This window comes from Sceloporus occidentalis, unplaced genomic scaffold (genome assembly GCF_023333645.1).
Source record: "Sceloporus occidentalis isolate IW3139 unplaced genomic scaffold, rSceOcc1.0.p SCAF_157, whole genome shotgun sequence".
In the NCBI taxonomy this organism is placed as follows: Eukaryota; Metazoa; Chordata; class Lepidosauria; order Squamata; family Phrynosomatidae; genus Sceloporus; species Sceloporus occidentalis.
Window position 1 is genome coordinate 474,797 of NW_028317137.1, and position 22,987 is coordinate 497,783.

The 22,987-nt window shown below is 44.7% G+C and overlaps 1 protein-coding gene across 1 annotated transcript; it reads left to right on the top strand.

Moving 5' to 3' along the window:
- The first annotated feature begins 17,700 nt into the window (after positions 1 to 17,700).
- LOC149280216 (prostacyclin receptor-like) lies at positions 17,701 to 22,465 on the top strand. The gene is made up of 2 exons (XM_089500591.1): positions 17,701 to 18,504; positions 22,229 to 22,465. Exons 1-2 carry the CDS (start codon positions 17,701 to 17,703, stop codon positions 22,463 to 22,465), a joined length of 1,041 nt encoding a protein of 346 aa, XP_089356717.1.
- Positions 22,466 to 22,987: the final 522 nt, after the last annotated feature.

Below are 22,987 nucleotides of genomic sequence, written 5' to 3' on the forward strand. Positions count from 1 at the left end.
ACTCTGCAATCAGTGGCCTCGGATGTATCTTCTATCTACTGCATTCCAGGACCTTACGGTCTCCCCATAACCCCGAGCAGTCTCACCAGTACCCAACATTACGGTCTCCCCATAACCCCGAGCAGTCTCACCAGTACCCAACATTACGGTCTCCCCATAACCCCGAGCAGTCTCACCATAACCCTGAGCAGTCTCACCAGTACCCAACATTACGGTCTCCCCATAACCCCGAGCAGTCTCACCAGTACCCAACATTACGGTCTCCCCATAACCCCGAGCAGTCTCACCAGTACCCAACATTACTGTCTCCCCATAACCCTGAGCAGTCTCACCAATACCCCAGTCTCCAGTAACCCAACATTACTGTCTCATAACCTCAAGCAGTCTTCTGAATACCCCAGGGCTTTTGTCACCTTGTAACTGTCAGCATCATGTTCTAAGCGTCTCTAATAACTAAATACGTATAACTTTCTGTCCTCCTTGTAACTAAATACAGTTAATAAAGTAACGAATGTGTAATTCCTTCCCATCTTCTTGGAAGTAACCTCCATCCCATATTCATGCCTTTGGTTAACTTTCAACCTCCCTTGTGACCTCTTCCACATGATCTCCTTCTGTAGTACATCGCATTGTTTTATAGCAGACTCCATAGCACTGTTCCAACACACACAATGAACACTTCAATACAAACTGTTACAGAAGGAGAACCGGGACCTGAACTCAGGAACGTCCATTGAGTATGAGGTTGAGGGGCAATGAGACTCGGTATCAGCCGTGAAGATGCTGCTGCACTTTTCTTGTAGTCTTTAACTAATTCACAATCTGGTATATATTCCCTGTAATAAAATGAGATGTGGGGTTCAGAAAGTCGTAGAGCGGTCCAAGGAGACATTTCTTCCACCCCACTTAATGATTTTACCCTTAGGGGCAGTAGATAAAACATGGATTTGTCTCTAAGTTATTAGAAGCCCAGCTTTCTGGTCCAGGGTTGGTCCTGAATTGCTACTGATCTGGATATTTGGGGGTCTGTATGACTTTCGTCAACTTAATAAAAATCTAATCAACTGTAACCGGTGAAAACTGGAAAATAAAACATAATATCAGTTCTCCGTTCCTCGTTTAAGGGTCGTTATTCCTTGGCACACATGGACTTTATATACGAGATCTATTCTGTGTTTTACCCTCGTGAACATTACGTGGTTTTTGGGTGAAATCTGGTGGAAGCTGATTGGTCAAATTATTCTAAATAATCAGTTGTAGACTTCTTCGTGCTGAAACAATCGAGTCTCTAGAATGTATCCGGCTTGTAGTTACACATGGCTTCCACTGGGCGGCGCTATATGTACTCTCAAAGAGAGGTCAGCGTGTCACATTCTCGCAAACACAAACTTCTATCTCATCACGGCCGGCAGTATGACCAACGGGAAGCCGATTCTCTCCAAACCTACTAACTAAATGCTAGTCCAATAAAAGCGTTATTACCATATAATGTGAGCGGGGAAAGTACGAAGAATCGGAAGGAGGATTATTTAAAAGGAGGAGAAATGTTACAACGAGAGACCATCATCTAAATCTAGAGGGTCAGAGGTTTAGATGGAATTTTACTTTACTGAGAGGGTGGTAGATACGTGGAACAGCATCCCAGCAGAAGTGGTAGAGGCTAGACAGTGAGAGAATGTAAACACGCATGAGGTAGGCATATGGCTCCTGAATCTAAGACGAGATCAACGGATGATTAAGGTTTTAAAAAAATGCTAAGTCTGATCTGCCGTCACATTCAATGTTTCTAGTGTAATAACTAATTGAATGCGTACCTCTGCAATAACACATCTATCCTCGGTTATATACAAGTGGGGCATCGGGGAGGAAAAAAGGGACAGAGGGGTTTGGGGCCTGACTAGCAAAAGGAAACAGGGACACTTGGGAGGTATGACATAGGTTTCTTTTAGGCTCTATCCCATCGCGGAGTATTTTTATCTTGGCTGTTTAATAATAATAATAATAATATCCTCCCGTAGTCTAGCGGTTGTTATTTATTCAGGGAAAGTCGTGAATGCAGTCAGAGTTTAGAAAGCGCGGCCGTCCGGATTCTGTCCTCCGGGATCCCCGCCAGGGTTTTTTTTTTTTTTTTTTGCTTTTGTGATAAATGATAAATTGATTGATAGCCTCTTAATTAGAGCAAAATTTTGAAAGTCGGCCAAAGCAGCCAAACTGCTTGAAAACATGTAAATTGTGACTCAAATGCTGAGTTTAGGCAGAGATGGGGGTGAGATGGAAGGGGACTGTGGAAGGAATGGGTTAAACCGACAGTGTATACATTTGTGATGTAATAGGAATTAGCCATTTTTATGTTTTGAAACCTGAACCAACGCACTACATGCTTATCCCATGCATGTTAATATTCTCTCGCTGTATTAACCTCTACCGCTCCTGCTGGAAGGCTGTTCCACTCACTGACTACCCTCTCAGTCAAATAAAACTTCCTAGCACTACTTCTAATGTAATCTCTGGCATTTCATCTGCTGCGGACTACATATCTCATTAGGTTTAGCCAGCAAGGTGGAGGTTCATCTTTAACCCTTTGAGTACCAGTCACAACGCATTGCAAAACACTTAAGGGGAGTTTTAAAAAAATATTTATTTTTATTACCTGGATTTTATTCTAGCTGATGCGCACCTCAAGATTGTAAGCTTGCGAGCCGAGCCTCTCCACCTAATGCATCGGTTTGTCTCAATTCTCGTCTTGTCATCCCTTTGAATATATGGATTGTATTAAGCGCTGCGTAAACTGTTGGCGCTATATAAATAAAAGATAATAATAAAAATAATAATAATGATAATAATACCCAGAATGATCTCTCTCTGGTACTTTAAGTATTCATACAGTTGTCTCGCAACGCGTGGGGGAAATGAGTGTTCGCGGGGCTTTTCCTGAGGCTTCCAGCCACGCCAGGTAACCAAATAATCCAAGGAAATAGAACTCTTCCTGCGCCACATCGCTAACCGGGGATGGGGATGGAAAAATGTTATTTACACGGAGACAAAGTGATAAGCGATGAGTTTTTATGAGTTTCCTGAGTTGTAAGATAAACCGATGTGCCATGCGATGTACATGAAGGGGTTAATACTGCCAGGTACATGAACACGTCAGCAATGGAATCCTTCAACTCATATCTATACATATGGCGGTTCCCAAGGAATACGGGGACTCCCTGTATATAAATATATATATAAGAAGAGAGAGATGTGACGGCAGATCAGACCCACTCAGTCCGTCTTGTCTGCCCATAATTCCATCGTTCAGTCGTTGGTCTCATTTTATATTCAGGAACCATATGCCTGTCCTGTGTAAGTTGAAGTTCCCTCACTGTATTAACCTCTACCACTTCTACTTGCAGGCTGTTCCACTTATCTACCACCCTCTCAGTAAAGTAAAACTTCCTTACCTTCCATCTAAGCCTCTGACCCTCTAGTTATAGATGATGGCCTCTTATTGGAACATTCCTCCTCCTTTTAAATAAACTTCCTTAACATTGTTAAACCCATTGATGTATTTAAATATCTCTCTCTCCCCCCCCCCCTCTCTCTCTCCCTCTCTCTCCCCCTCTCTGGATCTATCTCTCTCCCCCTCTCTGACTTGATCTCTCTCTCGATCTCTCGCTATCTCTTTCTCTCTGCGGTGTTTCTGGTGCCCTTGTACTTCCCGGCTAGCAAACCTCATGGCCGCTGCCTCGATGAGCTCAGGCCCCTAGGCAGCCACCTCACCTCACCCAACATGGCAGAGCCATCCCTGCCCCAAGCTAACTATATTTATGTTACTGCTGCGCGCCGGGATATGATGTCATATTCTGACACAACGCCTATTAAGGATGCGCGGTGCCGGGGATCAGCCGCTCGGGGGTCTGTGCTGGCTGCGGATCATGGTTACCGGGGGGGGGGGGGGGTAAGGATCGCACACGTTGCGCTGCCCTCTCTTCCAACGAGCGTTGTGTATCCTCCTCGATCCCCTTACGAAAAAATTACTGCAGTTTTTCTGAAGTAATACTGCTGTTGTTTGGACATGAAAAAACTGCAATACTGCACATTTACTGCATTTTTACTGCATTTGTACTTTTTTTACTGCAGTTATTTTTGTACGGAAGTACAAATGCAATAAAGCTGCAGTACATTGAAGCACAACTGTAGGTTTGCAATATAAAAAAGAAAAGTGCAGTAAAAGTGCAGTATTGCAGTTTTTTCATGTCCAAAAAACTGCAGTATTACTTCAGAAAAACTGCAGTAATTTTTCGTAAGGGTCTGGGAGGATTTTTTTCTTTTGCGTTATCTTTCGGAAATCTTTCTCCCTCGTGGGGATTTTTATTGTATGAAAGAGGAAGTGAGTTGCTTTTGCTGTCGACGCGGATGCTTCGGCGCCTGGTTACACACAGCCACTGTTTAGATTTGTTTCTGTAGCTTCGTCCGCTCTCCCTCCTCCCCATCTCCTTCTCTTTTTTTCTCTGGATCTCTTACCCCATGACCCCCACCCCCAATATCTACAATCTCTACATTAAGGTGTTGCAATTTCACACACAGCCCACAGGGGGGTCTAGAGGAATATGGAATTTATGTAGCATTTACACCCTGACTGTATCAGTTCTGTGCTCTTTTATAGGAATTCTACGCAGTCCCTTTCAGTGAATGTGTGTTGGAAAGGATTGAAAATCAGAAGGACTGAAACAGCAAAGTGATCGAGTAATAAAGCCACATTCAATGCTAATAATACCCAGCAGGGGCATTACTAGATTTAAAAAAGTTCTAGACTGCCCTTGTGTTGGGATCACGTGACATCACCCCTTCCTAGCTGATGTCAGAGGATCCTCATCTTGCCAAACGAAGAAGGAAAGGGTAGAAGGGATCCAGAAACCCTTTGCTGAATACGTCAGCCCCAGAACCTTTTGGCATCCGCAGCTGCCTGCCAGAATGTTTAAAGCTCCGGGCCCAGCACACCTTCCCAGAAAAAGGGAAAGCCTTCCCAGAAAAAGCCTATAAAGGAGCTCAGAACTGATACAGTCAGGGTGTAAATGCTGCGTACGTTTCTTATTACCCCCTGCTGGCTGCCTGTGGAATTGCAAGTAAAGAACAATCTTCAGGCTGTGGCCCAAGATTCTTAATGGTCTCTCCTCTCTCTATCTCTCCCTCTCCCCTTCCCTTATTTTCTTGTACACCCCCTTCTCATCTCTCGCATTCCCACCCTCCTTTTCATTCCACTCTCACTCGCTTACTTCCGCTCGCTTGCGCTGTATATACATATATCCAGGAAGCTTTTAGTGTCAAACTGTTTGTCTAGCGTGTGATATTCACACGGTGCGTATGATAGCCCATGTGCATGTGCGGTAGCTCCAACACGTGGCCGACATTAACATTAACATGTCGGCCGGTGCAGGTTCCTTACAGACGGCCCGGTTTAGATTTTTTTTGTTTTTTTTACCCAGTTTAGCTGCAGCGACAGAAGCTGCTGGACCCGGCCGATCTTGATAAATTGCAAAAGCATAGACAGAAACACAAACATAGGACATTGTTTTAAGTCCTCCCTGCCAATTTCCAGAGATTGTTTCCAGGCCCCGCAGACCGGTGGCTGATTAAACATTTCAAATAAGTCAGGATATTTTCTTTTAAAATACACAAGTTTGACACAATGTGTGGTGCGTTCAAAAGAGAATAAAAAAAAGGGCAGACGTCGTCGGTTTTCACGTCCCTCTCTGTTATATTATCTGTGAAATTCTTTTCAGCTTTTGTGAATGTGCCCTATGGGTATACCGTGTAAAGCTCTGGCCCTTACGTGGCTCACCAACGGAGGGCCACCACCTGGTAATTCCACATTAAAGACGTATCTCCAGGATTTATTTCTTTAAGTGCTGGACAATTTTCACAAGGGGGGGCACCGGGCAGCCTTTGGGCAAGTGAAAGCCGCTAGAATGTCCACGAAACTCACGTAGAGGGAGAGGAAATGTTCAGCACGGGTAGGGGAGAGCGTTGAAGCCCGCCTGTGAAGATGTCTCTAGATCCCTCCACTCACTGTCCAGAATGGAGTGAAACTGGGGAGCGGCTGGTCAAAGGCAACAAGGAGTCATAATATCGTTTTGAAGGCCACAAGCAATTTTGTTATGCCTCATATACTAATTATACCCCCCCCAGTCCAATATTCATATTAAATGCATACTGGAGTCCATCCAAACGAGGCTTCCGTCTGATTTAACCCCTCCCACAGCTGCCTCTACCGGAAGCAGGAAGCATTCTTACGTACACACTTGCACATGCTCAGTAGAACTTTACTCTCAGGCTCCCTCTATGGTCACATATGGAACTGCAAGAAAAAAAGTTCCATATCCCTTGCTGGGACGTTAGCAAAATTGTATTTCTTTGAACTATTATTATTATTATTTATTGTTTTATATAGCATCATCATAATGTGCAGTAGAGCATCTAAGATAAACGCCCCAAACTGTCCATTACCATGTAGGAAATCTTAGTTCTAAAAAAAATTAATAATTTCACACTCTTTCTTAATGTTTGTTTCCTTTCGGCTGCTAGGAATATGTACAGAGACAATGATTCTATTGATTTGGGCCAGCCTCCATCATTAAAGAGACATGTTACCATGGAAACCATTGCTACATTTGCTTTTTAACTGCATGATGTAAGATGAGGCTTCCCAGAGACTAATATACCAAGATTTGTTATTATTATTATTATTATAATTATTTTATTATTACTATTAATTATTTATGTAGCACTGTCATATTCTGCAGTGTTGTACAATGGGACATAACAAGTAGTGCATCACATAATATTAGGAGCTGGTTTAATAAGAATTCTTGTTTAAAAATTAAAAATAAATACATATATATAATTTGCATTTTAAAATAAAGTAGCAGAGCTCATCATTGAAAATACATTAAAGGGGCATTTAGTGACCCCTGCCCTCTGATACCGCCCTGTGCATGGTGTAATATATAGTATATATATATATATATATATATATATATATATATATATATATATATATATATATTAGTATAAGCCCCTGTCGGTAACAGATGTATAATGTATGTGTATGTTATATACGTGTGTTATTGTAGACACCTGGTAAGGTAACAAACTGGGACCACTAGTGTAATTAGCGTGTTTGTGGGGTTGTGTAAACACGTGGATGTGTTAATGTATAACGTTACCCCTCCGTCACACTGTGTTTGGCTATTAGTATCATATATGGTAAGATAATGTTACATGGCAGGGGTGTTTATACAGCGGGATTAATGGCTCACAGAGCCTCGCCGCTGAATCGCTGGACTGAGTCAGAGAACCTTCTTTATTCAGCAAATCTGTTTACCTAAAACTATAATTAAACCGTTAAACCTACGGGTGCAGGGCAACTTCCTAAAACCCCTACCCCTTAAACACGCCAGCCATCGTAAGCACTTTAATGTATATGGTCCCATTACATTTCTGTGGTGTCCTCCCTTGCAAATGCATGGGGGGGTTCTACAGAATTCCCCCATGTGTATCTTGCGTGCAGTAGACGTGTTCAGCCAAGTATCTCCTAGCATGTTACATACTTACCGCTCCAGGTCTGGCTCTGCAAATGCCACAGAGGGTCTCCAGAGACCCCATAACATGCATGGGAAGCTCTCCCACTGACTTCACTGGGACATCTCTGTCCTGCCACTGATTGGCTGCTTCAGGTGAATGTCGTCAGACCACAGAGGAGGCAGGGAGCTGCAGCTTCTACCTAAGATGGGTTCTTCTTTTTAAACTTTTCCAATAAATACTCAAAAAAAGTATTTTAATAAGCATTACGAGACATTAAACTGTCCCTTTAATAATAGCAACTAGAGATTTCAAATAGTGTGTGTCATTCTGGGTATGTTTGTGGGTCTGTCTGGGTATGTGTGTATACGTATGCCTGTCTGGGTTTTTGCATGCGTCTGTTGGGTTGTGTAAGTTTGTATGTCTGTCTGGGTATGTGTGTCTGGGTTTGTGTGTATCTGGGTATGTGTGTGTGTCTCTGGGTATGTGTGTGTGTGTCTGGGTATGTGTGTGTGTGTGTCTGGGTTTGTGTGTATCTGGGTATGTGTGTGTGTGTCTGGGTATGTGTGTATCTGGGTATGTGTGTGTGTGTCTGGGTGTGTATGTCTGGGTATGTGTGTATCTGGGTATGTGTGTGTGTGTCTGGGTATGTGTGTATCTGGGTATGTGTGTGTGTGTGTCTGGGTGTGTATGTCTGGGTATGTGTGTATCTGGGTATGTGTGTGTGTGTCTGGGTATGTGTGTGTCTGGGTATATGTGTATCTGGGTATGTGTGTGTGTGTCTGGGTATGTGTGTGTGTCTGGGTTTGTGTGTATCTGGGTATGTGTGTGTGTGTGTCTGGGTTTGTGTGTATCTGGGTATGTGTGTGTGTGTGTATGTCTGGGTATGTGTGTATCTGGGTATGTGTGTGTGTCTCTGGGTATGTGTGTGTGTGTCTGGGTATGTGTGTGTGTGTGTCTGGGTTTGTGTGTATCTGGGTATGTGTGTGTGTGTCTGGGTATGTGTGTATCTGGGTATGTGTGTGTGTGTCTGGGTGTGTATGTCTGGGTATGTGTGTATCTGGGTATGTGTGTGTGTGTCTGGGTATGTGTGTATTTGAGTATGTGTGTGTGTCTGGGTATGTGTGTATCTGGGTATGTGTGTGTGTGTCTGGGTATGTGTGTGTCTGGGTATATGTGTATCTGGGTATGTGTGTGTGTCTGGGTATGTGTGTGTGTCTGGGTTTGTGTGTATCTGGGTATGTGTGTGTCTGGGTTTGTGTGTATCTGGGTATGTGTGTGTGTGTGTATGTCTGGGTATGTGTGTATCTGGGTATGTGTGTGTGTGTCTGGGTATGTGTGTATCTGGGTATGTGTGTGTCTGGGTATGTGTGTGTGTCTGGGTATGTGTGTATCTGGGTATGTGTGTGTGTCTGGGTATGTGTGTGTCTGGGTATGTGTGTTTGTGTCTGGGTTTGTGTATACCTGAGTATGTGTGTGTGTGTGTGTGTCTGGGTATGTGTGTCTGTCTAGTTTTGTGCGTTTGGGTTTGTGTGTCTGTCTAGGTTTGTGTGTATGTGTCTGGGTTTGTGTGTGTCTAGGTTTGTGCGTGTCTGGGCGTGATTTTGTCTTTGGAGGGGTCAGCATTTCATTCTTGCACCCAGGCAGCGCAGCGTCTTGGGCCGGCCCCGGCTGGGCCGTATCTCCTGCTCCTATAATATGTTGTGTAGAGGAGGGTTATATAAAATTCCTCGCATTCTCAGCAAAGAGCCGCGCTCTGACCCGGCATTTCTACCGCCGCGTATCGGACTGAAGTTCAGCCCAGGAATGGTGGCAAGACCAAATGTTTGTGCGAGAGGCTATAGTGAGATAGCAGGACTGTGCGACCGGAACAGGAGAGTGCGCGGCGCAATGTTTAGCATTCCTCTAATATCTGGCCTGTCACATTCCCAAATCCGCTCCCGTGATGTTAACCACGGCCTTATAGCTATCCGCACACGCGTGTATAGGAGATATATCAATGTATATGCGCGATGCCCGGGCTTCTCTACCATTTATCTCAGGGAACTTTTACTCCAAAGGGGAAATTGATGCTGAGAATATATTTGGTTTATTCGGCCCTCTTGTTCTTGTACTTGAACGTATGCTCTGCGATGGCTCACGTACGTATCAATATGGAAATATGTTATAAATACAGATTGGACGCGCTATAAATACCGAATATAGCGGGGCAGATAGGCAGAGCGATCCAAACAAATGGCAACCTTTCGCATAAATTCTCGGACACATTAAGTGATTTGACAAAGCGCAGGAATGAAAGGTCAGGAGTCCCCCCTTCTCCATTTTCCATCTCTGGCAATTAACAAACCTGACAGTCATATATACGGCCAGTTGCCGTTTCTAGCTTATTAAAGGCTAACAGGAGATCAGGAGATCCGCCGGCTGAGCTGGGGATCCATCAAGCCTCTTCCTTGTCTCCCCAGGTATGTAAAAGGACTCCCACCGGACCCCGGAGCAGCTTCAGATCCTTACCAGACATCAGACAGATAGGCTATAAATATACTAAAAAAAAGTCAATATATATATAAAAAGAAATAAAGTATATAGACAAAAAATGCACATAATTTTTAATGATTAATTAGTAAAAAAAAATAAATATAAATATTTAGTTTATTTAATTAATTTCTTTACTAATTATTTATTAAAAATATATGTCCAGTTTCAGTAAACCTTTTTTGGGGCCTCTCTAATTATTATGGTTGTCTAGTTAACGATTTACTTCTCTTAACTAGGCTTTGCGTGTTACTGAGCATGTGCAGGAAGTGTACTGACGAATGCTTCCTGTTTACAGTAGAGGCGGCTAGGGGAGGAGCTAAATGAGACAGACGTCTCTGTTTCTAAATGCAATAACTCAAGAATGCCTGTGCCGATTTACATGCAGTCAAATGCTGTAGAGTCCTTGCAAAAGAGACTGCAATGTGCATTTAACATTAAAATAGTGTTGGCGTGGTTTATATTTTTGTAGAGATGCACTATATACATATATATATATGTATAAAATACCATATATATATATATATATATATAAAATATATCTATTTTAATTATTTGGCAGAGATACGCACATTTGTTGCAAAGGTATCGGTTTGTTTGCAGTGATATTTATGAACAGTTACGTGACTCAAAGCTAAGGGAAGGATATGGTTTTGAGTGAAGCCAATTCGGAAACTGAAAGATCAACCGCAAAGGTCAAATTACTTAGAACGTTAGGGATAGAGGTCAGAAGGAACCTCTCTGCACACACATTAGATACATATATATATATACATATATATATATATATATATGTTTAATATTTCGTGAACTATCTTACAATTGTCCACAAAATTTGCTAAAACTAGCAAAATTAAAGTGGATCCGTCACTCTCTCAAAATCTGTATTTTATATTCCAATACATAAACTTTGTTTTGTGTTTTGTAACTGATTACCTCCTGCAGATTACTGATAAAGATATAGAGTTGTAAAAAAAACTGAGCGAGATTTTATCTATTTTTTTGCAAAATATATTAGATCTGCAGGAAGTGGGTGATTCAGAGATAATAAAGAAGCTATCAGGAATAGTTCAGTCCTCAAAGTTGTATTTTTGGTTTGAATTTTCTCTTAAATTTCAACAGAAAAACTACAGCCGCCACATCCTACAAAGGTAATGGAATTGGGAAGTACTTGATATTGAATGAAAATGAAATGTCAGCATCGTATAGAAAGAGAGCTTGACGTGTTAATCTGTATCTGCCTTTGTGTTAAGACCAGCAAAATAAAATAAACAAAAACAATATTAAATATTAATATTATGTATTACTGTAAATAAACAAAAACAATATTAATATTAATATACAGTATTTATGAGGGTAATTATATCTATTATCTGTAATAAAATATAACAAGATCAGTTGGAAGTGGATAATCTAGACATTATTATGATACGGTATATATATATATATATATATATAGTCTGTATAATATTATGGTGGCGCTTTTAGAAACTTTGGAGAGTATCATTCTCCCTTTATTATGTCTGAATCAATACTAAAGAGAACACATCACCAGCCAGGCATTCGCAGCAGTGTATGATATGGTATAGATCAAAATGATCTAAGATGGTTGTAAATTAAATAGGTCAGTGTGAGAAGAATGTGGGGGGGTAAATTGCAAAGCAGAAGCCGCTCTCATCTCTCCTCTAATACACGGTCCGTGTGTGTTGTTGTGGTCGGGTTTGTGAGTATACAGGATGTTGTGCTCCGTTTGTGTTTATAAACACGCACAAACACCTGTGTATACTTCCAGTCCTAGAATGTTTATGTGTTAGCGTGTGTGTCTGCTCTTTGTGTATCATAACGCATCTATCTATTATAATACTTGCCAATAAGTGACAAGCATTTTCCCCAATTAATTCGCCCTGATGTCTCTGGTTATTGCAGGTTATTCACTTTATTAACCCTTCCTATCACCCCTAAATGTTTCTTATATTTTCATTAATGAGAGTGCAGCTGGAACACCATCCAGGTAGGGTTATGCTGTTCTAGAAAGGCAAGGTCGTTGCTCGTGTTTGTTCTGAAGGGCATACTTCTAAAATGATGCTGATACCCCACTCACCTTGCTCCGGTTCCTGTCCATGCGCGTGCTTACAAGGCGTAACGGAGGCTGCTTTTAGAGTTGGTCACGTAGGCTTCGTATATAGAATGACCGGCTAATACATCATCGCTCCAGTTAATGCTCAGAGAACAAGTTCAAATATAATGTGTCTGACTTTTAAATAATTTACAGCAAAGCGCCCACTGCCCTATAGGCGAAACGCACAGGACAACATGCCGGTGTCAGGCTGCTCTTATAGTTATAATATAACAGGCAGGGAACGGTCGGCATCCATCGGCTCGGAAGAAAGCCACAAAACGGCCCAATAATACGGCGACCAAACAGGTTCCTCGCCCGTCCTGTCCAATACACGTTCACCAAAGGCAAGAACAGGAGAAAAGAAGCCTGTCTTTAATATTTTTATTAGTGATATTGCAGGAGGACACAAAGATTTCCAGCTGGGTTGATGTTCCTGGAGGAAGAAGCCAAATGGCAAATGATTTCAGTAAACTGGAGAAATGGCTGTGGGAACTGAGGTTTAACGTAGATAAATGCAAAGTAATGCATCTGGGGCATTAAAACCCAAGAGCAGAGTATAGAATATTTGACACTGTCCTAATGTCGACGTGCGAGGAAAGGGATTTAGGGGTAATTATTTCTGAGGATTTATTTTAGCAGTAGATAGAGGGAAGTGCTTATGCCGTTGTATACAGAGGACTGCTGAGACCTCACCTGGAGTATTGTGTACATTAGTGGAGACTGGATCTCCCAAAGGATATAGAAATGTTGGAGAAAGTTCAGAGAAGGGCTACTAAAATGCTTCATGGATTACAGGATAAACCTTACCAGGACAGGTTAAAGGATTTTTTCCAGCATTACGGCCCCCGGGGGCCCCTAGGCATGCGCCTGTACATCACACAGTAGTTTGTGTGCAGATGGTTGTGACGTGTCCGATGGATAACCACACCCCTGTGGTGCTAGCAGATAACTGTGTGTTTATAAGGTGTGTAGATGTGGGTTGTGTGTTTATTCCCAGCGATAAGACCCGGAGAGTAATAGAGTTATGTCCGGGGACAGCGACGTTCTGCGCAATAAAGACTAGCTTGCCATTGGTTGCCATAGCAATAAAAAAAAACCATTGGCCGAAATATCAAATCAATAGGAATTCTCACAGCGCCGAGAAAAGTTTCACTGTAAGTGTAAGTGTGGGGTTAATCGCACATGCTGTGTGCTGGACGGCTATCAGATCACCAGAAAGGCTAAGTTTGTATAGTAAGTCCTGCTAAGATTAGCACCTGGCCGTTTCCCGTGTGCCGAGAATTCATCCAAATTTATTTATTTTTTGAGGCTGGGAACATTACTTCTGAAGGTACTTCAGAACATTCTCGAACATTCTAGAGTTAGACAATTATTATTATTTTATATAGCGCCATCAGATTCCACAGCGCTAAACTTAAGCAGATCCTTTTACTTTACTGAGAGGATGGTAGATAAATGGAACAGCCTCCCATCACAGGTGGTAGAGGCTAATAAGGCATATGACTCCTGAATCTAACATGAGACCAGGGACTGATTGGATCTTATATGTCATCACATTCTATGATATTTTCTCATCTCAAGGGTTAATTATTTAAATAATTTCCAGGTTCTAGTGCAACAACCCTAGTGCAATCAAAGACTACTTTTGTGTCACACGACAATTAAGCATTCCCTGAGAAATTACACATCATCTAAATGATGTTACGTGGTTAAGGAATTATTTCTGGGACAGAGACATTTGTGTGGCATTGGATTTACGTTGAGACTGCCCATGGGCACCGGCCAAATGTTCTGAGAACTGGGGCACTGGATAGATATCAGGAATATTCTGTCCAGTTGAGGACTCTTCTCAGCTATTACTGGTAAAGCAGCTGATTGCCCACTTGTCACTTCTGCAAACGTATCTAAGGAGCTAGGTTGTTGACCTGGTGTAACCCTGGTGAAAATCAGCACGGCAAGCAAAATATAAATACATACATTTTTATTTAAATCTTACACAGTAAGTTTTTAGGAAATTCAGTGATGAACTTTCTGTAACCGCAGCCTCTCTGCTGTAAAGGGGAAATCAGATCGGTGGATGGGCAAGACAGGTGGCTTCTCAGAGATGGACCTCCAGGATTCTCACTCTTGGTGCTCCTCATGGGCGGGGAGATAGCTGCCTGCCTGTGGGGGGCGGGGCAGCCATAAATAGGCAGGAAAAGGGCAGAGCCAAATGCCCCAGAGCCTCAAAAGCAAACACGTGGCGTTACATAGAAATAAAGAATGTGACCCATCCGGCCCCCGTCTAGTCGCCCATTTCTCCTGCTGTAGAGACTTAAACCTTAATCAGTCGTCGGTCTCATCTTAGATTCAGGAGCCGGACGCCGATCCCACGCATGTTTACATTCAGACCAGTTTGCTCCCAGTTTCATATCAGCCTTTTTATAACCTCGGCACACTTTACTTCATTTTAAATGAGTTCTCATAATGAAAGCCATGTGAGCTCCATCTGAATTTTTTCTATGGTTGCCATTAAGAGAACCAATCATCTTCTATGTACTTAGCCTCCCCGATCACTCATTAGGTTAATAGCGATTACTGCACAATTTATGGCCGCTAATGCATGGCCCGGGTGCGCCGACAGGCAGTAAGTACAGAAAAGAGTCCTCGTGGAATTTAATACGTTTGAAAGGCTTCAGAGAGTGCTCAGTTACTAAGTACATTTACTGATAACGGGAATGTTGGGGATGAGAAGCTCCATTTACTGAACGGAATAAAAAAACTTCATTATCAACTCAGGTCTTCACAAAAGCCACAAGAGTTTGTAATTAAATCTGGAGTTTATACGCAGAATGAACAATACTTCAGAATCCGGTGACCATTTCATTCCTGGGAACTTGGGCTACCTGGAGCCTACCCCTGCGGGACACGGCCACTGACGCCGGTTGGCCCCCCGCTAACATCGCGGCTAACACCCCCATTTAAAAGGGGATATGGGCAAAGTTTTGTGGGCCAAACCCGGAGGGTTCCCAGGTGTGACAATTTAACGGCGGAGGTTTAACTCGGAGGCTCCGGGTAAAGTGCTGCTTCCCCGGGTCTCCGGGTCTCTCTGCTCATACCCCGGAGCAGCAGTGTTAAGCCACTCCCACTCCCCGCCCAATTCCACTTCAATGCCATTATCAGTGCCCCACCCACTGCATGGCCAACCACACCCCTCGTGGGGCTAATGCAGTGTAGAACACTGAGATACCCAGCAGACATTCCGAGCCCTTAGAAAAGAGGGGCATTAGGGGAGGAGAGAGGGGCATCAGGGGAGGAGAAGGGGGCATCAGGGGAGGAGAGAGGGGCTTCTATAGAGGGATATTCTGGATGTATTGAAACAATATTAAACTAGTTCTATTTCTTAAATGGGCCGAGGAAATAACAAATCAATTCAGCCGGATTATACGGGTTTTTTTTTATAAATTCATTTCCTTAAAGGAAGAAAACAAAGTTTCAAAAAAAGAAAAGCGACTTCAAAAAAACTTCAAAAATGTTTGCTTTAGAATTTAATTTCCAGAAAGGAAGAAAGTCAAATTAAAAACATACATTTGAAGAAAAAACAGTGGGTACTGATTAGGGCTCTAAACAAATAGTCATTCACTGCCTTCATGACGAAGGACCCGAGCCCGGTGACAGGTGAAGTCATGAGTATTATTCTAGAAGAAGGAGACCAACTAAACAGAGACAAAAGGGGACTAGCCTTCCTGAAGAGAGACACTTGGTAGGCGTAGGCACTCAGAACTCATCAGGTGGCAGCAGTAACTTCACCTGCTTCCATCCCAGGTCCATGAAACCTAAGAGGGCGTTAAAGAGAGAGCGCGACAGAGAGCATTAAAGAGAGCGCTACAGAGAGCGTTACAGAGTGCGCTACAGAGAGCATTACAGAGAGCGATACAGCACCCTGTGTCTTCTGTATACACACACTCAAACATATATATATATATATATATATACATATATATATATATACACACACACTGATACACACACACATATATACACACACATACACTGATACACACACACATATATACACACACACATATACACTCACACACACACACATATATATACATATACACACACACTGATACACACACACACATATATACACACACATATACACGCACACACATAGACAGATGATAATGTCTCCTGTCTGGGCCGCTCTCTAAACACTGTGTATCTGCTCCTCATCTCTCTGTTGCTCGCGTCACCGGCCCCGGAATCTGCACAATGTGTGTCAGGCGCTGTGCAGACGCGAATGGATCAACCGACAATCAGGTCAATATCCTCCTGCCGTCTCATGCTGGCTGAGCATTGTGGGAGTTATCGTCTAACAAAACATGGCGGCGCGCTAATTCTCTAAGCAGAGGTGGTAGAGGGTAATACAGTGAGGGTATTAAACATGCACGGGGCAGGGATACGGCTCCTGAATCTATGACGAGACCAACGATTAATTAAGGTCTGACCCGGGTCTGATCTGCTGTCAATTTCTATATTTCGAACGGCAGGAATTGTCCATTGGTTGCTACGGTGATAAAATCATTTCAAAAATTGTACCAGAATAATTTTTTTTATAGATAACCGCAATTTTAACCTTAAAAACAAAAAACTGCATATTTTATGATGATTTGGCTTGTTGAAGGCGAATGCTTAAAAAAAAAGTGCTGACATCTAACGCTCCTCCGCTCGAGAGGCGAGGGAAATGAGACAGATCACCATCACACAACCACACGCTGCACACCGGCACGCCGGCACGCACACTCGCTCTGTCACATTCCCTGTCACACAATCACTTTTCACCATCAGCTTCCCGTCACACACGTGTGTCACTAGACCTCGCACACTCGTACTTATACTTTAGTGAATACGAGAGAAGTTTCCCTGCTCGGTGGTTTTATTCTCTCTGTCGATGTCTTTTTTTGCTCTTTTCCGTCGCTCTGCAGTCTTTTCCTCCTCTCTGCGTTTCGTTGTCTAATCTCATGTTCTGCCTGAAACACTCTCCTCCTCCCTCCGCACTCACACTTCTCCGTAGGTCTGAGGACTCGCAGATCACAGTCAGAGCAAGAGAGAGAGAGAGAGTCAAGTGCAAGCGAGAGAGGGAGAGAAAAGTGTACCCGGGAAAAGGGAGAGAGAAAAACGCAGACAGGGATTGGAGAGGAGGACGAGAATTACACACTCGGAGATTCTGAATGAGAAGAACTGAAAAGAGAAACCAGAGACACGTGAAGGAGAGACGTTCAGAAAGAGGAAGAGTGCGACCCGAGACACCGAACAAGAACTTTTAAAGACTGTTGAGGGGTGTGGACCCAGGGGGTTAAAGGGGAGAGTGAAAAAAGGGAGAGGGAGGGAGAAGGAGAGGCTGTGCTCAACAGAAGAGGGGTGATCACGGAGAAGAGGACAGATGCTGCCACCATCTGTGATCCCGTGGTGACACCCCATCATCTTTCTCAAGCAACATGTTCCCTTCGTGCGAGAATGCCACGCGTGTACACGAGAACGGGAATCCCGTGGTCAGCACTCTGATGTTCGCCGCAGGAGTGGTGGGCAACCTCTTGGCATTGGGGGTCTTAGGGGTTCACCGGAGGGAAAGAAGAGCCCGAGCCTCCCCGTTTTGTATCCTGGTCACCGGCCTGGCAGTCACCGACCTCCTGGGCACTTGCATCTTGAGTCCCATCGTCTTCGTGTCCTACGCCCAGCAAGCCTCTCTCATAGCCTTGGGATCCGACTCACTTTGCCATCTCTTCGCGTTCGCGATGACGTTCTTCAACCTGGCCTCCATGATGATCCTCTTCTTCATGGCTCTAGAGAGGTGCCTGGCAATCAGCCACCCGTACCTATATGCCCAGCATGGTGGTGGCCAGAGCCTGGCCCGGGCAGCCTTGCCCTCTGTCTACATCCTGGTCACGCTACTCTGCATTCTGCCTGTGGTGGGAGTCGGTGAGCACAAACAGTATTGCCCGGGGACTTGGTGCTTCATCAGGATGGCCATACCAAATGGCGATGGCAATCGAGGAACCCTGGCCTTCTCCCTGCTCTATGCCAGCTTGACGGGGCTCCTCATCCTCGCCATTCTGGTGTGTAATATCTCAGTGACTGTCAGCCTGTGCCGCATGAGGAAAGGACAGCGGGCTCGGAGAGGGTCGCTGCGGAGGGGGGGCGCTCGAGGTTGGCTCCTGGGGGCCGGAGAGGAAGAGCTGGAGCATCTTATCCTCCTGACGCTAATGACCGTCATCTTCATGGTGTGCTCCGTACCCCTAACCGTAAGTTTTATGCGCTGTTGGGCAAGGTGGGGAGCGCTGGTGGTGTAAGAGGAGGTATGAGGTCTCCGTGAATAGGGCGCGAGGGTTCGGTGGGATATGGGTGGCTTTTCCAGTGTGCTGAGCAGGTGGTGAGATGAATATACACTCGCACTGTGAGTGTGAGGGGGAGTTGGGACTAATGGAGTGTAATTCTGAATAACTGAGGGCTGGCAATGTAGGATAGCGATGTCGGGGATAGGCAACGTGTCTATGAAATGCCCATCACACACCCTGGGGGTACTTTACTTGCCCCTGGCAGAAGTTGGCATTCAGCTTCCAGCTCTACTTTACTAAGTGAGAATGAGGCGTGCGGACTCGGAGTGTAGAGGGAAGTTAACAGCTTGGGGAAGAGAGAAGGATGTCGGCACTGGGAGTACTTAGGGGTATTTAGGGACGGTTTGTGTTAAATTAACGATTAGCGGCCGCTGATCAGTCACTGATTGCTAATCAATCATTAATTAATAAGAATGAATACAGAATGAGCGCGTGACGGAATCCTCCGCAGTCCTGGTTATATCGGGAAAGCCGTCTGCTTCTTATGATGTTATATTAATTATTTGGTCTCAACATTCCAGCGGTCGCTTTGCGTCAGGATCGCTCTTATCCTGTCCGGGTGTTATTGTGGAAAGAGACTGATGTGGTTTGCAGGGAGGTCAGCCTTTCGTCGGGTGCTTGGTGGAGAGAGACGGTGGATTTTAGGAGCCGGACCGTACGGTGTCTGTATGTTAGGACGCTCACCGCGTGTGACTTATAGGAAGGACAGCACTGTAAGGTGACGGGCGTGCTGACGGGCGATGTGTACTGACCTTCTGAGAAGGGCAAATAAATCGCTGAATGATCAGGAAAGACTTAGAGATCTCAATATGTCCGGCTTGGGGGAGGAGAAGAGAGACACATTTAAATACTTAAAAGGACTCTATTTCAAACATTCAAGTGAGAGGCACTTGATGGAATGTAAGGACGTTTTACTTTACTGAGAGGGTGGTAGATAAATGGAACAGCCTCCCAGCAGAAGTGGTAGAAGGTAATACAGTGAGGGGATTTAAACATGCATGGGATAGACATATGGCTCCTGAATCTAAGACGAGACCAACGACTGATTAAGGTTTGTGTCTCTACAGCAGGAGAAACGGGCGACTAGACGGGGGCCGAATGGGGCCGATCTGCCGGTAAATTCCATGTTTCTATAAGGCTGGCATTACGTGTGAGGGAGTCCTGCACCCTGTGCAAGGGGCAGAAAGGACTGGAGTGAGGGCCGGGGGAGGCCGGCACTCCGTGTGATTACGGCTGGGGCAGTGTGGGGTGATCAGGCAGAACGGAGTCAGAATTTACTGGCCCCATCGCCCTGACGGACGCCTCGGTTGGGGGGGGCAGCAAGCCTCTTGGATACTCTCATTTAAAGACCGAGTACCCGCAGTCACATGCGCAGACCCGTGAATAGGATGAATGAGTCTTGGGTGCTGAATGGTTGCTGTGGATTATTATTTATTTATTTATATGGCGCCATCATATTCCGCAGAGCTGTACAGTGAGTAAAAAGGACATGAATGCATCACATAACAATTTAGATGGAAACACAAGGTAATAGCGGCCCTGCTCAAAGGAGCTTACAATCTAGAAGTAGGTGGGGGGTGAGTAACCAGTTGGGGTGGCCCAGCTGGTGTCACGGTGTAAATGTTATGGAGCTGGTATTAAACGGGACTGGGAGGAACGAATGGAGACGCCGGGACTGGTGGAGTGCGTTACCGGTCAGGTGTGTCGTGCTAGAGTGTGCGTGTGAAGCAGAATGTGCGTGTGTTAGTACAAGTGAGTGGCTGGCGCTGTATAGTGCGGTGGCGGCTGGGTACATGGATGTTTGGAGGCTGTTAAGGAAGGTTGTTGGGGGGTACAGGTTGTCATTGAGGTATCCAGGAAATGAACCCGGCACCCCTAGGCATGGTGGGATCCGTGAAGGTAAGGAGGAGGCTGCCACCTTGAGGGAGTCTGGCCTTATATGTACATGCGCTGCTCGGGGAGCGAGGCCAGCGCCTCCCATCAATCCAAAACCAGGACAGGCTTATTACCCCAGGCACATGTAAATTCATTTCATCTGCTTTAAGCGCCACCCCTGCTGGGAGCCTAATCTACGTATCTACCCTAATTACCAATAACGAGGGAGGCTGGAACTGTGTGGACCGCACAGCGTGCAAAAGCCCCCCCGGGAGACTCATCATACATCACCTCATAAACCAGAGCAGACAGTCACAAGACATCCGCCAACATCTAAACAACACAGAAAAAGATCGGACGAGCAGAAGCTTTCAGAACCTCAGAGGTCTCTTCTTCATCTAAAGACATCTGAAGTACTGAAAGATTTGGTAACTTGAAATCTGCTGTGTCGGTTTTTTGTATCTTATACGTATCAATCTCACTCGCTACAACTTCTGCAATTTCCTACATTTTATGGCTTTCTACACTAAATCATTTATTGATTGAAGGGTGGGGGGACAATGGAGAGCACATCAGGACAGAACATGTATGAGCTCTGAAATTAGATATGATTCTTTTCATATAAATATTAGATTTAGTTTAAAACTTTGTAAATAACAATAATAATAATAATAAAAATAATAATAATGATAATTAGTACTATTATTAATAAAACAAAATATCACCAAATTGAACTGATTATGATAATCTGTAGGTCATTTTAATACACACACAAAAGCTGTGACGGTGACAGGAAAGTGTGTGTGTTAGAGTGCGCGTGTGTTAGAGTGTGTGTTAGAGTACGCGTGCGTGATAGTGTGTGTGTTAGAGTGTGTGTGTCAGAGTGTGCGTGTGTGTTAGAGTGCGCGCGCGTGTTAGAGTGTGTGTGTGTGTGCAGGTATGAGACAGTGAGCAGTCCTGAAGAACTTGGTCTGCTCTGAAAGAAACGTGTCAGGTTATTGTCAGAGCCAATCCCTGAGACTGTACAGAATTTACAATAAAAAGGAGGAGTGGGATCTGCGTGTCTCGGTGGAGGAGAGCGCCGGGGAGAGACGTGGTGGGCGCCGGGGGAGAGACGTAGTGGGCGCCGGGGGAGAGACGTGGTGGGCCGTGTATGTCTGTAGCTGCTTCTTTTCACAAACACGTTATATCTCCATTCACATCATCCATCACCTAATAAACCAAGACCGGCAGTAACGTGATATCTCAGAATACGCTCCAAAAAGATTGTCTCGCAACCAAGAGCGTCCTCCCTCTGCAGAGCATCTCACCCCTCCGGGCGGAGGACGCTCGTTTTGGTGACTGTCCGTAGACGTTTGGAACGAACGTTGGAGAGCTTGCAATCCTTTTCTTCCGTGACTTGAGTTTGTTGGTGTAATTCCACTGTCTTCCAATGGAAATGAGAGCTTCAGGCCAGAGGGACATCAGCGAGCAGGCATGGAACCTAATCCTCTAGATTGTAAGCTCTTGTGAGCAGGGCCCTCCTTACCGCCTGTTTATGTTAGTCGAATTGTTACGTTAAATGCTACTTTTCCTGATTACCCATTGTACAGCGCTACGGAACATGAAGGCGCTATATAAAACAATAAATAATAATCCCACGCAATGGCGAATGACGGCCATGACCCCGCTCTCATTTGGTGGGACAGGCGTTCGCCGTGCGCCCTGTATCTCCTTCCCCCGGAAAGAACCTAACGTGTCCCTCTTTATACCGCAGCTCCGGGGTTTCCTTGGCGCCGTCTACAAGGATGAGAACGAGAGCGCAGACCTGCTTGCCTTCAGGTTCAGTGCCTTTAACCCCATCGTGGACCCCTGGATCTTCATCATTTTCCGAGGCTCTGTCTTCAGGAAGATGAAGTCTCTGGTCTGCAGAGCCTGGGGCAATCCCACCAAACCGGCCTCCATCATCAGCTCCCCGGAGCCTTCACCCACGAGGACCACCATAGTACCCTGAGAGACGTGTAATGAGAACAGAGAGAGAGACACCACCGAGGAGAGCGAGACCTCACCGCATTAGAGAAGACAGACCAGAAGAAAAGATCTCGTTGGACATAGGAAGAGACGTGGTGTTTATGGACCTTGAGACACGCAGAGGAAGAGACTGCTCATAACACAAAATACCCCTCTAAACAGCCCCAGCTAAGACCCCTGTCGTGGAACGATAAGTCAGGTGGCAGCAGAACCCAAGCGGGGCTGGTCTGCTGGGTATCTACGATCAATCTGCCTGCGTGAGCGCACACGGAATGAGATTACACGTCATTTACATACATGGCCAATCACCGTAGCATTCTATTATGACATTGGGGTTATTCACTAAAGAGACAGTCGACAGGAGAGTTGTGCTTCAGCTTCCTCGTTTATTATACATTACGAAGGGCCACCACTGGCAGGTTTTTCCAGCATTAAGGGCTGAGCTGGCCCTGTATAATGTATAATTCCGTGAGTAATGAGACTGAAGACATCTCACTGATTAAAC